The 17,756-nt window shown below is 33.7% G+C and overlaps 1 protein-coding gene across 2 annotated transcripts in view; it reads left to right on the top strand.

Moving 5' to 3' along the window:
* Mib1 (E3 ubiquitin-protein ligase mind bomb 1) overlaps window positions 1–17,756 on the top strand; it is a 506,537-nt gene that overhangs the window by 342,281 nt on the left and 146,500 nt on the right. The window contains exon 10 of one of the 2 annotated variants that reach the window (XM_076386739.1): window positions 16,873–16,976. The exons of the other annotated variant lie outside the window; for it this stretch is intronic. Coding sequence (XP_076242854.1) covers window positions 16,873–16,876 — 4 coding nt within the window. The 3' untranslated portion in view covers window positions 16,877–16,976. Of the gene's footprint in view, window positions 1–16,872; window positions 16,977–17,756 lie in introns of those variants that run through there. 2 annotated transcript variants of the gene reach the window in all.

Genomic DNA, 17,756 nt, shown 5'->3' with positions numbered 1-17,756 from the left:
ATTTTCCGAATCTTTTTATGGCCGTATTGTCCCGCTAGTCAGCTCCGATCCTACAAGTCCGAAAAGGATGAGCTGGCGAAGGCACCGATTGCGGGGCAATACGGCCTTCGATGGTTATTAGGGAGGAACACTCCGCTCGAAGAAAGCACGAAATTACTTTATTCGGCCAGATGTGGATTTTTAGAAATATGAATGAATAAGCAAGTCCTTAAAGAATTCGGATTTCCACATCTGGCAGCAATAAATGCGTTTGCCTCTTCGAACGGAACAGTAAGTTAACATGTTTCAAAAAATTTATAACATCGGAGTATGATTTTTCATTTTTGATCGCTTCTTTGAGATTTCCGCAGATTTGGTACAGATTCCGTTCACGTTGGTATTTTTGGCAGGAAGTGATGATATGTTCCATCGAGATTTTGGTGTTGCAAATGGTGCACAGTGGTTGGTCTTCTTTTTTGAGCAATTCTATCTACTGTAACCATATGAATCCACATTTTTTCAAAATCCATCCCTACCAGCTCAGTATAGTACCTATAGTCCATAACACTTACTGTTTGGTTAACAATCTTAAATACATACAACATCATCAGCCTTTAGCTGACGAGGTAAGGTTTCAGGGACCTTACTCAACTGTTAAACAAATAACAATCTAATTTCTAGAAATATAGATTTTTCTTCACTTACTATCCATTAGAGTTACAGTATGCTTTGATTTGACCTTCCTGATATGTGAAGCTTGCTTAGCAAGGTGAATAGAATTTGAACTCTCCTTAAAACAACTCATAATACTAATGACTAATGGGTATATTAAATTTTCATCGCTGATTGTCGATAGTAAAAATTTCATTATTCTCTCAGTGATTGTAAAAATACATTCATTCCTTTTATAATGATTTCTCTTATAGAGAAATAGTATTCGTACTGTGTAGCCATAAATTATTAATAAACTGTTTTAAAATTAATTCTAAAATCTTATTGTCAATACCAAGTTATTTCTACTACAAAAAGAGAAGTATTAAATCATTTTCAGAGATTATTCCATCTATGAAACATTTTCTACTCGATTCGAGTCTACCATCTTCCCAAATGTGTGTATTTATATCAATAGCACCCTGCATTTTCTGAATGCACAACTCCTTTAAAGAAACTTCGCAATACTGGCAGCATTTTAATGTTACAGAATGAATCACTTTGAACTTCGCCTTTCTTGTTTCCATTCGGTCCGAGCTTCTTTGATCGAGGTTGATGGAGAAGGGGCAAAGTTTTCTTCTATTTTATGCCGACGCATCGGTTTTATATCGCCATGTTCTCTCGATGGCAAATATTGAAATATACGAGTTACCGGTAGTTGCCAAGTTATCACCTATTTCACAGGGAATTTCGAATTCGGTTGGCTCCCGCCTTTTGGCAGCAGGTCTCGCAATCGAGGACACCGAAATTGATAGGCGATTCGGAGTTTCGTGTCAGTGCATCGTACCGACGTATTTAATTGCGTGGATATTTGGCACCATTATAGAAGACTATCGAAACGCGAGTAAAGAACGCTCAATGGCGTGGAATACTTATGAATTATTATATTTAACCCGTATGTGTATAACCGACTTCTCTGTTTCTTTTCAAGCTTAATTACTTAAAATTTTGGTCATTAGTTGTTTTCGATAAAATGAGTCAACCTAATAATCTGCAAAGAATAGCTATCTTGAATGGTTTTGCATGAAGATTAAAATGTTTGCATTTATACCGTACAGTATTGTTAAAACTTCGATTATACTTCTGCACTACTAATTAACACTATTCGTGATTAGAATTAAGAAAATATTGAAGTATAAAAATTACATGGCGATGTGGAAAATTGAATTACAAATGAATCCGCCTGATGCAAAATTTCTTCTTTAATCAAGAACTTTGTATTTTAATTTTAGTAAATCGTGCGTAACGACTATTTACTCTTTACTAATAATTTTAATAATGTTATTTTAGAATGTCGATTCGATCACAAACGGAATGCTCAAAATATTTATGGTTACAAGGTCCATTTACATTGTGGGGTTTCTCGAGCAGTCTCGAACCTAGTAAAATTCCTGACATCACGTGCTGCTTGAAATTCCGCTTGAACTGACGCTGAATCCTATCGCAGAAATATTTTCTGCGCTGCTTGACGAGCATATCGGCAGTAATGTCTTTATATGCTCGAAAAGATTGCGAATTATTTCGATTGGGCAATCCCTCTCCACAGACGTCTTTTTACTGGAAATTTATGTTATCCGACAAGTTTTATTATCGGCATCGCGTATTGTTTCATAGTTTTCACCGTGATAATCGAGAGAGTCGAGAAATTTCGATGACAGGATATTCTTGTTTATTTCGGTCGACCAGTGAATCGCTGACGGTTCAGTTTTTATTTTGGATCGATGTATTTTTTCTAGTGTTTCAACCAGTTCGACAAACATTCAACTCGAAAAATATTTTAAAGGTGGCCAACTTTATATGTAGAGAATGTGAGGATTACTTATTTTCAGTAAATTTTCAAAACTTCGATACTTGAAAATTTCATATAATCAAATTAGATGTGATTATTTATGTCTTATCCAGTATCCAGTTAGTCTAATTTTTAGCTCTTAAAGCATTCAAACTTTCAACTTTTCAAGTATTCAAGTATTAGAATTTTCATTTGAGACTTCCTTCGGTTGAAATAGCGATAAATTCAATTTTTCAAACATTCAAGTTTAATTTCAATTATTAAGATTCTCTGCTCCTTAATTGCTTAATTGTTTAGTTATTCAAGTATTTCAACACTCATTTTTGCACAGTTCCAATTATTCAGTCATTTAAATTTACAAATTCTCAAATGGTTACATATTTAATTTCGCAAATTTCCAATATTGAATTACTCAAATTTTCAACTACTACAAAATATCTACTTCTGAAGTTTCCAATTATTTCATTACTCAATCATTCTATCATTCAGATATTTAAGCACCACTACGCCATACGAAATATTAACTTCTATTCCCTCCCCTCCCCTTTATTGCACACACCTCTATTCTACGTCCATTTAGCGCGCTCACGAAATATTCGCGAGCCGTGCAAAACTTTCAAAATCGTCGAAATAATTCCTCGATTTCCGCGCTAAACGTAGAGCCCATATCGGCGTTTTCAATGGACTACACTTCGGTCTGAAATTGCAGTCAAATCGACTTACGGTCTCGAGATATTGTAGAAACGTACCCATCAAGATTCAAACCTCTCCGTTTTGGCGGGGAGGGATCGTAAGGTTGAAGAAATAGCAGCCTAACGGGTCTAAGAGTATTGCAAAATCCCACGATAATCCATCACCGACAGGAACAAACCCGTCAGCCGTGGTAACAGCTCCGCAATTCTCACGACGACGCCGAGACACCTCTCTCTTCGCCTTCTCAAGCCCTTCTCGTGCCCCTTTATCTGCATACTATGCACCGCTATGAGCAGTTATAAAATAATGCACGCTTTGTTATGAAACGTTAATTAAAACGTGCTGATATTAATTAAACCGTGCATTTTGCAGGCACACGTTTGCTCGCGGCATTTCGCTCGGCAATTCCGGATTTGTTGTCAGAGGGATGTTAATTGAAATGTAAACAAGGTTTCTGGGTGGATCCTAGTAAAACGTGACTCTAGATTTTGCTGAGACAATGTTTTTCGAGTGAACTGAGTTTTGAATGAGACTCATTTTACGTTTATGCAAATTTCAACCTATTTATTACTGACTAGCTTTTGCTCGCAGCTTCGCTTACGTGAATGTCGTGGATTTACTGAAACTCTGCTTAGTGTTTTAAAAATAGCGCAGATATAATAAAAGCGTGTTTTATACCGTCACCAATGTGAAGTTTCGTTCTAACACTTGAGTTATGGACTAATGTAATAGCACATTTAGGTCAATCTGTAGCCTCGTTCAAATTAGTCAAGTTATTTGAATTCAAGTCACTTCTGTTCATGTAGCTTAATGTCAAGTTTATGTTCACACAAGTCAAATTACTTTAATTGAAGTGGTTTGAATTCAGAAGTAACTTGAATTCAAGTTACTATACAAAAATAACAAAAATAGCATCGAAAGAAGTGATACGTGCTGGTTATTTGATTCTGAATTTTTCAAACAAAATATGCATTTTTCGGCTACTTTGACGTTCACATCGATTTGCTTGAAATTTGCTTTGCATAGTACAGTACACATCAATCAGTGTGTGTTTCAAGGCAAGGAAAAGTTGAAAGGACGTCAACTTCTTTTGAAGCTTGAAAGGATATGTCAATTCAAGTAAAATAACACTTTCACATTGATCAAATTGCTTCAGTATCACTTACGTTCAAGCCGCTTGAGTTCAAGTAACTTGATTAATCTGAACAAGGCTTATAGTATCTCGGAATATACGACATTTTTTGTTTTGTTGCTTTGTGATATCAAAATATATTAATTTTCAAGTTTTTCAGCTCAGGATAAACCAATGTATAGTTGGCTGTAAAAAAAACGATGGGGGATTGGCTGCCATGCGACGTGTGACGCGTGGATCGGTGCTAGATCCGAGATATTTGCTTTTTCTGCACGTCTCAATATTCCTCTTTTAACAGAGTGTAATACAATATAAGATATAACCTATGTCACTTGGGAAGAAGTAACGTTTTAAACAGTGAAAGAATTTTCTAAATCGGTCCAGTAGTTTCAGAGTTTACCCTGAAAATTTAAAGCATCTTTACCTCTTTATCTAATAGTATAGATATAGATTAGACGATGATATGGGAATTTTAAGGAAGAAGCAAATTGCTTAGTATACTTATACTAAATTTTGAAAAAGTTGAAGATATTGATGTTTCGTACACAACATGAGGCTACACATTTAATGGCAGTCTCTAAAACCGTGACATCACGATATATGTTTCGGGATATAATAGACCCACGACTAATTTTAATATGAAATCAGAATCCAGTGTTATTTTGATGTACAACTACTTACATCAGAATAATTTTAAATTTTTTAATGTGGTAATTTAAATGATTGAATACTGGAGCATTTAAATATTTGACAATTTTGATCTCTGAAACCTGGAATAATTGTAAATATCAATAATTGAATATTAAACATTTTTCTATTTTGGTAATAAAAGAATTTGAAAGCCTTTAAGTTTGAAAACTTCAGAATGCGAAAATTCAATAATTTGAGAATTTGTTCCTACACCTGACTATCTAAAACCTAAAAATTTGAATGTTTTCAAATCTCCAATTCTAAAAATATCTATTATAGAAATACTATCCTCGCGTATTTCAAACATTTTTAAATCTCAAATAAAAATTTCGAAGTTTTATACATTGCGCAATAAAATAAACATTCCGCGCAACGTGCTAGATCCAATTAATTCAATCTTCCACTTTTTCCGTTAAAAGGGTCGTTCAATCAAGGAACTTATGATAACCATAATTTACTGTCCGTTCTAACCTAACGTGGAGGGTAGTATATCTTAACTCTGACTCGGCGTAACCGGTCACAATTGATGGCAGCGCAGATCTTGTTAGTGACAAGTGAAATCTCTGTGACCTATCGATATTCTACTTAGCTCCCGTTCTCGTCCATAATTGAATCTTCTATCCCCTAGACTCATACACCTGAATACTAATTATCAGGCTGAATGTCATTTACTTACGATAAGCAAGCCGATTATCTTCCCATTACTCGCGATATTACCGAAACGTGTAATGCAAGTCCTTCATAGATTAGAAAATACGGTGAACGTACGGAGAACAGTAATTGAATAGTTAGATAATGGTAAATGTTTAACCTAGGATGACAATGCGCTTCTAACCCTACGAATTGGGCTTTTTTGAAGGTGTGAAAGAGTAAAAATCGATTCGAAGATAGATGCTAGGCTAAAGCAAAATAATATTTTTCTAGAAATATTGACATTTAAAATATTCCTGATCTGGTAATGGACACTTTTGTCTTACGATGCTTACTTAAAACAGGTTCTTGAAAATGTCAACTATTAAAATTTTCAAAGTTCCAAATGTTCAAATATTTAGATACTTCAATATTTTAAATGTTTAGTGTTTACTTTTAAATGGTCAAATATTCAAATGTATCACTGTTTAAATGTTCATAGAGTAATCAGATGTTCGAATTTTGTACATTGAGCTATTCAAATTTTTATTTATTTAAAATTTTAATTCAAATTTCCTATTATAGAGAAGGATATATTCAACATTTCCCTTTTATAAAGGATATATTAATGATACAGTATTAAACATTTTGGACTTACAGAACTTTTTTAAAACAAATGCGATAAATAGACCTTACTGTAAGATTATATTAAATACTATACTAAATACAATACTAAATGTAAATCATAGGATTCTTAAATGATTTTGTTTCTGGCAAATATACATTTCAGTGAATAACTAAGGTTTTAAAGATTGAAACCAAAATGTTTGATATCTTTAATAGATTAAAAAACATCCTTCGGATTCCATGATACAATTTCTTCAGCAAGTAACATAAACAATAAATATGTTTATTCAGAAAACTACAGTACGCCATGTCATGTAATAAACAAAAAATATAATTGTCAAAAATTGTCGACAAATTCAAGTGAAATGCAGCTTTTCAAAATTGCATCTATGCAACAGTCAAAGAATACTTCAAACACCACTAAAATAAGAACGTGTCGTAACAGTATTTTATTAAATAGAGAATCTCATAAAAGGAACACTGAAACGACTCTGAAATTCCTCTATGTGGGAAAAAAATCATTCTTCTCTTCATACGCTAATAAAAATTCTCGTAGCATTCGCGTAGCACATTTTATCGTGCAAGTTGCTATCTCTGACTTTACGGTCCGCTACTGCTGGCATATTTATCACTAGCCTCTGTTTTTTTTTTTTACTTAACCACTTCAACTGTATACTCGCTGTGCCTCTTCTTACTTTTTTAGTACCTTTGAGTCTTTATTTGAAGCAAGTGAAAAGGGTATATAATTGAAAATAATTTGAATATTAGTATAATAGATAGTATTTTTAGTATTGACATTATAAGTTTCGTGTTCTGAAACTCTGTGTGAAGTCTCTCTTATGAAGTTTAACAAATTGTCAAGTCTTCTAAGACTCATATTGATTTGTAGGATTTATTAAGATCTACAAAATTTTGTACCTTTAATTTTTAGCTTAAAGTTCACTTTCAGATTCCATTAGATACAGTAAATTTTTGTTATATGTTTATCGCTTGAAACCGATCACGAACATATATCGTATACAGAATTGATGACTCATCTTCTTTGAACTCCTGCCGACTGTTTATGTCGGATAGAATCACTTTTCAAAAATATCACCTCTCGCAGTAGTGAGGATAATAATAAACATGTAACAAATCAAATTTTGCGAACATATAACGACAATTTACTGCATCTCGTAAGAACTGCAAGAAAATAATTTCAATATCAGCAGATACTGTTTTTGGTATTCTCCTTTCAATTTTCAAGGTTAACAACCCCATATGAAGTCTCATTCAAAAAAAGTATTTAACCCTTGATATACTGTGCCGGAGTTATTTTTGACTCGTCGCCGTGTGAGTTAGAAATGACAGTACTCCTGATTGCAGTACTCAGATGGTTAACAGCTAGAAACACACAGAAGCAACAGTTTTTGTTTCCCGAAACAAGCTAATTCTTCATCGTCAGTAATGAATTTCTCGCGTCAAGCACAGTATGGAAGCACCTGACTATTGTAGTTCGGCCAGGTAATTAACAATGTCATTGACTGGCAAATGAAAGCCATGCATCCAGGTATCCCATAATCTTCTGGCGCAATTATGAAGCCTGGGGAACAATGGTTGTCCGTTCGGATCGCCAGGAAGCCTCAGGTGAAACGGGATATTTACGGCACGGAAAACTGGGCACGCGGTCGAGTGTGCAGCAACGTTCAGTCTTACGGCATACGTGCTATTGTTTAGCGCGGGAGGACGTGAGAAGGGGCGTAGAGGGGGTGGAGTGTGCGTTGCGCGGGGCTAGTAACGAGGACAGCCTTTGGGGAGCCGTAGCCGCCCCTCGAGGCTGCCAGTGCGACTTTATTGCAGCAATAAGAGTTATCACCTGGTGATAACTGCCCTCATAACTCCCCCGCGCGATGAATACATTCCCACTTCCCCTCCATCCCCTTTTGTTTTCCAGAGCCATCCCTCGCTGGGGTATCTGTCACCTTATCTGTACCATCATTGGAGTTTCACTCTCTGTGTTTCCTTTTCTTTCTGGATTCTGTTCTTGGAAAGTCCCTTTCTTCATTTTCTTCCGTGTCTCTGCTATGTCAGTAGCGACTTTGTAAACGCGGTTAGCGTAATTTAATATTCCTCGTATTTTCATTAATATTTAGAGTCGGGGTGTGTCTCTTCTGTGATTATGAATTAAAAGTTTCGTTATATGAATGATCAAGCGTATGAAGAGTTCAATTTCAAAGAGGAATCTTTATGCACAGTGGCTGCTTTAGCGAGGAATATTAATCGCAAGAGATATGTTCAATATCTTGTGAAAAGGCAATGCGAGAACTGAGAGGAGAGTGAATGTACTTTTGTAAGGCAGTTGCTGTCTACTTAGAATAGTTTCTCTGGTTTTCTGCTAGTGCTCCTACGTGTGAAGCAAAGGTTTGCATTCTTTAAGAGTTTGAAAGTCTTAACGCGAGCTATGCTTTATTATGTATGGATGACGAGCAGAATTTATTATTTGAATTTTTTCATAAAGAAGATTTAATTATACTGATCTAGAGTAAAGTTAGTTGGTCAGACAGATTTTGAGGGTATGAACAAATTAAACGAAATTTCGTTCAACAAGAAGTGAGATATTGAGGAGAATATTTTTAATTAGCAAAAGATCTTTAGGAAGTACTAGAAAATTGAAAACTATCCAAATAATAATCATGCGTTTATTAATTATTAATAGACTGCTTCGGAGCCTTCTGTCTAGAATTGCTCATTGAAAACAAGTAAGGTAATTCTGAGTGGGTTGGCTCTTTGTGAGTTGACTCAATCTTCGATTTTATCGATATTCTCGAATTGTACGTCATCTACTGTGACCTTAGTTAGTATTAATTATAAGTCATAACAATTGTTCCTTTTTTTTGTTTAAAGTTGAGGAATTAAGTTAGTTATGTGCAATACAATAATTAACTATACTCGAGAATTTTTTGCGTGTTTTGCAATTTTTAATTTACTCACGTTTTACCAAAATACAATGGCTTCATCCAAATGCAGTGAGTAAGTACAATGTTTAGAGACATGTTTCAATTGATATTGTTGATATCATTATCCAATAAACTCTGTTAATTAATTGAATATCAAAATAATCAGTTCGGGTGAGATGACCTTTTGTATATATTGCAACTTCTTTCTTTTTTTAAACCAAAGATTATTTTAACTCTACATCTATTAGAAACATATTTTTGTATTTGCAATAATAATTGTATTTATTATTATATAACGGTACATTAAAAAATGTGAGCCATCTCACCTGAAATTATCCTACAAACACTGCGTCTTATTTTGTGCTTTGAACTTGTTGTAATTCTTAATATTTGATCATTCCCACTTTGAAAATTCTTATATTTAAGGAATAACTTAATAATGAGCAATAATGAAAAACCTAGACACAAAACAAAAGTATTTTAACCTTGAAGTCTAATTTTAGGTCAAAATTCTATGATAGCTACATTTGACAATTAGCAACCAATATTTAATTCAAAATGACATTTATTTAAGATAGCTTTTGTTTCAAACTGAAGAATAATAAATGTTTCTTTGCATAATCACTGCCTGTCTTGCGAGGAGAAAGGGTTCGGCCTTGTTTCAGCCTTATCTTTCCTTTGACTCCAGTTGTTGTCGCAACATGTATCTCGACTTATTCCCGCTCGGTTTACAGCTGACTATTCTCACATTCTCGAACGACGGATAAGCAAGCAGAGAATTGGCTCCGAGAACTATTCTAGCCGCTTCGTGTTGGTTTTGCTTTCGCTTCGATAGTCGGAGAGCCTTCAACTCGAGGAACGCCGTCGTCGCTTTAATTAACTTTTTGGGGGAATGTCGCTTTAATTAATTGTCTGCTTTATTTTCCTATTTCTTTTTAGGCGGGTGAGATAGAATCGTGTAGAGAATTGATTTACGAATCACAAAAAGGTACTACAATATTTTGGAAAAATAGGAACATGTTTTTCCTCAATATCTAGATAAAATATAAATATATTTTTTTTAATACAGAGCGATATATTAACTTTTGACATTTTGAGCTTGAAAAACCTGAACAATTTCTAGATTTTGATAATCTCACAAATCTTGAATATTTATCAAATATTGAGAATCCGGAGAATCTTAAAAATCCTGAAAACAGTTTAAATTTTGAAAATCTTAAAGATAGTAAGAATGTTAAAAATATCAAACTTTGAAGTTATTGAAAAAGTAGCAGCATATTTTAAAGAAATAACAGCAATTGTCTGTTGTTTAATATTTAAAATCAGTATTTTATTCGATCATATCTAGCTGTAAAAGAGTAATAAGTACCTAAGTGTAATATTTCATCCCTTTGTTGGATGCTCCTTAAATCTGCAAACACACTTGCTCTATTTTCTATATATTACAGGTCACTATAAAACCCTTCAAAATCCGTAAGAAAACGTACACGAAGGATCTAATTAAAAATAATCAAAAGGGATTAACATTTGTAGTGAAATCCTTTTGAAATATAAGCTAGTGCTTACCTTTAGTAACTGAAAGGATAGTATATAGCTAGAAAAGCATACAATGTATGAGAGATTTGCAATTAGAACGTGAAGTCTTCTGAAAGAAGTTTTAACTTGTTAGCGATTTTTTCCCAAAATGGGATTCCTGCTAGAATAGAAAAATAAACACGAATGTGAAGGTATAATTGTGAAATAGCGAAGAATGCAACGCGATACGGTTAACTGAAACTATAATTTAATTAGCGGAATTTCGTTAAAGTCGCGACTCAATGGGATAAGTAGCTACATTGATTGCAAGCTTCTCTATTGGTTTCCAATTTCGTTAGCCAGTACGTTTTGCATTGAAATCGAAACGGTAGCGTGACATATCAAAATGATACATTTCTAGGCGAGTATTTGAAATGGCAGCGCACCTACATACATACGCCTTTCGCGCTGCACTTAACTAAAATAATATCAAATGTACTACAAACATAGTATTATAACTTTAGGCATTTAGAACAAATTTTATACACCTTTAGACATTTTGTGTTTAAAATTTTTGGGGTTTCTTGACTTAAACTTATAATTTATAATGGTTATTAATAGATTTGAAGTATTACACGTTTTGTAAAGGTTGTTTCTCAGATTGCTAAATTTTCCTCAAATACTCTCGAAAAGATATCTATTTTATTTAAATTACTACTATTAGTCAAAGTAATACTATCTACTTAATTAAAAAACACTACTTCACTACTTTCTTCTCTTCCGTAGTCTCTTTTTTCAGTAATACTCACCACTATAAAGGGAATGACAGAATACACAATGTTGGGGATTTTCAGCGCGTAAAAAGTTAGAAAATGCAAACAACACACAAAAACACACGAGCCTCCCCCCAAGTGTATGTCCTAATATTTGAAGGCTGAATACTTAGCTTCCATTCCTCCACGTTTATCAATATATGCAGCTGCATAAAAATCCGTATTCTCCTAATAACAATCAAATTACCTCAATTTCTCTGCGAAAGTGCATTCGATTTATGGATTGATCGAATCGATCGTCCTGTCACGACGTTCTACTTGGAAAATTGTGACAAGATATCAGCTTCGAGTTGGATTGGCTGTCTGGGGAAGGCGCAGGTATCTTGGCGCTCATAAGTTCAGAACGAGCGTAGTCTCCGGGATTGCGCGTACTGTCACGTGCCGACGAGTTGTATCGATATTAACGACGACAAGTTGAGACCCACGCACCGTGGACACGCGAGCTCGACAGTCACGGAGATTACTCCTTTTTCGCTGTGGTGACTCGGTTACAAACAGCATAATTGTCCTCGCGACACGTTTTCACTCGATAAAAAGTAATCTGATGGTGTTTTTTAAAATACCGAGCTGGAAATCGTTTCTGCGTCACTCGCAGTGCTATGCAATCATTTCCATTTTCTAACATCCTGCACGCTCAGGTTCTGATGTCGGAACTGTTAACGAAGTCGTTGAGAACTTTTAATAAAGAGTTGAAGAAATTTGTTAACTTCGGAGTTACGTTAAATTAAGTTTAATGTTTTTGGAGATCTTATAGACTTTATTGCACTATTTTAAAATATTAAATTTTATTGTTACTATTATTACAACTGTTAATAGGTAGTATATTTTGTTTTATTGCTGTAGATTTTGATTTATTATTATTAGTAGTTTCATTACTAGGTCTAAGTGTAATCGTATCATTTTATCACACTTCTTATCGCGTATATATGTGACTGTATTAACATTGATCTAGACTAGCCTTAATAATATTTAAATTTTGATGTTGTTTTTACTCTTCTTGTTTCAGTTATTTCGTTTTATGTGCAATATTTGAAATATGAAACTGAGTAATAAATTGTACAGTGGATACACATTGTACAATTAATATCGTCAAAATTAGGAAGCATGTACAATTTCTGAAGCGTGTACCTAAAATATTTCTATTAGTATTACTTACACAGAAAGACTTATGAAGAAGAAAGTAGTCATTTTACAGGATTAACTCTCGCAAAAAAGACATTTTTGTCTTACAGCTGCATTTTCTGCGGTTTTTGGGTGCCCTATATTTTTTTATTATAAGAAGAGACATAATAGGATACTAAAAAACAAGTAAAGATTTGAATATTTTTTAGAGTATTCACCTTTTTACACTATTTAAAAGTCGTGTAGATGAATCAAATATATCACGTTATTCGATTTATAACCCTCCTTTTACCACAACAATACATCTTTCCAATCATGCATAATTGTGTCATCATGCTGTATAGTATTTAAATGCTATTTCGTGTTTGTTAATTCTGTTTTCTCTTTATTTCCATTGCATCCATATGTATTGAAACGATGTAACCAAATTTCTGTTGACAAAGCAAAATTATTGCTACTTTGTTTGTTTTCGTACGCCAATGACAAATTCAATCAAAATAGGCGATATGTTTAACGTTTCGTAAAGTATCAATTACGGTTTACTGCTTACTGTATCCACTGCAATTTGTTTCGTATTTACGCCATTATACGTAAAATAACAAACCTTTCGAGTATTTTGTTTGCATGATATGTCCAGCTGGTTCTGAAAAATACTTCAAAAACCGATTAAATGTTCGAATATTAATTCTACTTACAGAAATACTTAATAAGATATAATTTATCAAGATATTCAATGTGAAATACAATTTTATTTTGTTGCATATTTTATATTAAAATTGCATAGAAAGAATACATATAATGTATCGGCGTAAACTTGTAATATCGGCGTAAGCTTCTAAATTGTTTAATACGTACTTAACACTTAAGAATACACTCAGGAGATTTCTCAAGCTTAAAACCTCGCAATGAAACGCAAAAGCTTTCATAAGAAAACCACCTATTTACTGTCGGAATAAAGCTACGAGAAATAATATACAGCCATCTAACAATAAGTATTGAGAACTCAAAAGTAGGTCTTTCATCACCTAGAGTGCTGTTTCCTTTTCTACTTTTTAAGGGGAAATCTAATTTCTGTCTCACTTTAATGTTAAATTTGCCAACTTCACGTACAATCTTTTTGTAATTGTAAGAACTAAAATTTCAATCTTATGTTTCTCGAGAATAGACTTAAAAATATATCTATATGTACGTCGTAGTTTTTCTATTTTTTGTTCAATACTAACAATATTTTTTATCGAAGAGTAAAGGAAAAATGTGAAGTGAAAATTCAAGGACATTTTAATTCTCTCGTATGCATCAGTTGTACATGAAAAGATCTAAACAAGTAGTTCAAACATCTATTCGAAGGAAAGGTCTACTTACAAGGGAACTACCCGAAGTGATAATCTCCGATTTTTATGCAACTTTATAGGTTTGTAGAGAAGCCAAAAATATTCGACACATATTTTTTTATTTCGGCTATATTCGATGTTAAAGGGGTGAAAACAGCCCCCAAAGTCGGGGGTGGAAAACATATTTGATGTTCTATCTCGAAAACTATTGGGTATAAAAAAAAGTGTAAATTGGGCGATTACGTATTTTTCAGCAACGAATCCATCTGCATAAATAGTTTTTAAAAATACCTATTTGTTTAAACAATATATTGAAAAATGCCATATTTTTGTCAATTTTTCAGGTAAAATGTTAATCGATTTTCTCGCAAATTTATGTGTAGATATTATATATCAAAGTACAAGATACGGATATTTTGGAATTATGAATTTTTGCCTCATAAATAAAATAACTACATTCACAGTTTATCCGTGTTTTCTGTGGAAACAAGCCCTGAAACAAATTATTCTAGGAAAATTATATATTTGTATGATGTTTTCACCATTATGTAGTAATATATGTTGTAAACAGTTCATTAAAAGAAGTCCAACAAGGAAATGTGAAAAAGGGATTCATAGTGTATACTTTTATACGTCAAAAATGGTTGAAGTAGGGAGGGCGTAGTGAGTAATTTGGGCCTTCCACCTTCATAAATGAGAAATAAACAAGCTAGGAAATAACATCGCTCAGAATGAAAAATCCCAAAATGAAATCAGTCCTCCTCAGAGATTTTTACAAACGTAAACGATATTAGGTTCAAACAAATTTAGCCTTTGATTATGGTCCAATTGCCCTCATACTTGTATGCTTAAGGTCTTGAGCGTGTTACAGACAACTGACACTTTAAGCCTTCTATTCTTTTTATGACAGTTACTTGCTCCGACCCCATGATTAGTTCAGCGACGATAGAAATCTGAACAATTCAAGAAATAATAGGAACCTTTCAAGCTAACGTAAACAGCAGTGCAAATAAGTTTATAATTTTTGCTTCAGCCAACAGTTTTTCGCCGCGCTCGTGCTGATCATCATCAGCTGTGCATTGGTTTCTAACGTTTTAATGAAATATTTACAACATATATTACAACATAATGGTGAAAACATCATACAAATATATAATTTTCCCGGAATAATTCGTTTCAGAGCTCGTTTCCACAAAAAACACAGATAAACTGTGAATGTAATTATTTTATTTATAAGGCAAAAATTCATAATTCCAAAATATCCGTATCTTGTATTTTGATATATAGTATCTACACATAAATTTGCGAGAAAATCGATTAACATTTTACCTGAAAAATTAACAAAAATATGACATTTTTCAATATATTGTTTAAACAAATAGGTATTTTTAAAAACTATTTATGCAAATGGATTCATTGCTAAAAAATACGTAATCGCCCAATTTACACTTTTTTTCTATAGCTAATAGTTTTCGAGATAGGAGACCAAATATGTTTTCCACCCCCAACTTTGGGGGCTGTTTTCACCCCTTTAACATCGAATATAGCCGAAATAAAAAAATAGGTGCCGAATATTTTTGGCTTCTCTACCGACCTAAAAAGTTGCATCAAAATCGGAGATTATCACTTCGGGTAGTTCCCTTGTTAGTCTTGAAAATTACTTCTTTAGAAGAATTGCTAATTCTTAATCTGCAAACTTTGACTCTGATTTTGATATGAGTATCAGTATCATCAGTATACAGTATCCTCTCTCCATGACATCGAAACTAGGAATCACTTAAAAACTTTAAAACATACAAAACTAATTTTCAATATTAAAGTTCAACCACCTCAAATTTGCTTCTTCGGAGACAAGAGGCAGACTCAATAATGAAAATGATGCAAGAAAGTACGAGTTCCTATCGAGTATACCATCAAGCTTGCACATACGAGTCGAATCCCATAATGTGAATCGGTTATCATAGTTCAAGACAATTCTGGAAATTCGGCAAATGGGACTTTCCAGTACGAAACTTGTTCGGCTGGATTGCAACAATTGCCAGCGAAATATTTCGGCTTCCGATGCGACGCGATTAATCCGAAAAGTGAGTCGCAATAACCGAAATTACGGCGCGCATTTCTCTCGTCCCTGCCGCAATAACGACGAGGAAACGACGGAACCGCGGGATAGTGTATCCTACGATTAACGAGACGCTGCTTCCGCACTTTGTTTCTCCTACAACAATCCCCCTTCCCGCCGCCCCTCGATGTCGCAAATTTTCCGTGTTGCGCGTACACGTTACGTGAATTAATGCAAACTCCTGGGCTTTACTGTTGCATCTGGATCGCATCGCTTTTCACTCGATAGCGAAGACTGTAAATTATTAGTGGCTACTCTGAAACTGGCCTCTTTTATTTTTCACTTGCGGTGTATTAAAGGGGATTCTCATCTAACACAGCTCTAATAGCAATTGATTTTTTAGAATTTCTCTTGAGAAAATTATTAGAATATAAGGAGGTATCCTTAAATTACAAAAAAATAATTAAAGCAAATTAAAATACAATATTTTTTTAAAATAATAAAAGTACTTAGATCATAAGAAACAAAGGAATTTATTCTGTAAATTTGCTTCATACTTTTAGGGATATTTTAATCTTTGCGTGGGTGATTTGATTCTGTAAGGTGAACTGGCCTTCTTTAACCTGAAAGATTTAGTAACTATTATTTATTTAAATTTTGTATTAAAGATGCAGACATGCAGAATCGATTTTAAGTATTTCAAGGTTAGGGTCAAGATTGTGTGTTATGATTTCGATTTGATCTTCATTTCAAATATATGTATCTATGTATTTATTGAGTTAACTTATACATTGGGCTAACAATATTCTTTTTTTTGCGTTGCAGGTAAGATGTCTTCATTTCAAATGCAGTGTTCATGGATGTTGGTAAGGTATTAAAGTGTAATTATGTGTGATTAAGTTAGGGGGGCTTTATTACTGTGGAACGTTCTCCACATAGCCGAATACCTGCTGATTAAGGAAATGGCTCCAGTTTAATCGATATTAGAGTAACCTCATATTGACAAAACTTTCATGCACATCAGTCACTACGCCCGTGCAACTTGCTGCGTCGCTAAATGTACCGTAATACTGCGATTCTAGACGAACCATTTGGGATATAAAGCCGGATATACGTCCGCGAGCATGTTGAGCGATGCAGCTAGATGTCAAATTAGTGAAACGTGGTAGTAAGTGAAGTAGAATCTATTCACTTGTTCATTAGCACACAAAATGTAGGTTTGGCCAACTATTCAGGCCTTGAACTGTTAGACTTGCGAATCTTTTAATTTTAAAAATGTGACTCAAATGACAGAGTTTTGGGACTGTGCATGAACCTATTTGCGAGAGAGCAAGAAATTTTGTTTCAGAAATTAGAATAAGTGAGAAAACTTTGAAGATTTCAAGATTTGGAAATCTGAAAATTTGAGACATGGAAAATTTCAAAGTTTTGGAAATTTTAAGGATCTTGTCAGTTTTGAGGAGTTTAAAGGTTTTACATAGTTTGAGCATGTTGATTATGTTGAAAATTCCTAAAATGTTGAAAATATTCAAGACTATACAAATCTTCCAAAGCTGCAGAATCATCAAAATCTTGAAAACTTAAAATATCGTACAAGTTTTGAGAAACTGGGGCATTTTCAAATATTTTTAAATTTCAAAAATCATTGGTTCCTTTCAAATTTGTACAATTCTGAAAACCTGGGAAATCTAGAAGACATTGCAAATTGA

Source organism: Calliopsis andreniformis, chromosome 10 (assembly GCF_051401765.1).
Source record: "Calliopsis andreniformis isolate RMS-2024a chromosome 10, iyCalAndr_principal, whole genome shotgun sequence".
Classification (NCBI taxonomy): Eukaryota; Metazoa; Arthropoda; class Insecta; order Hymenoptera; family Andrenidae; genus Calliopsis; species Calliopsis andreniformis.
This window is presented reverse-complemented; position numbering and strand designations above follow the sequence as displayed.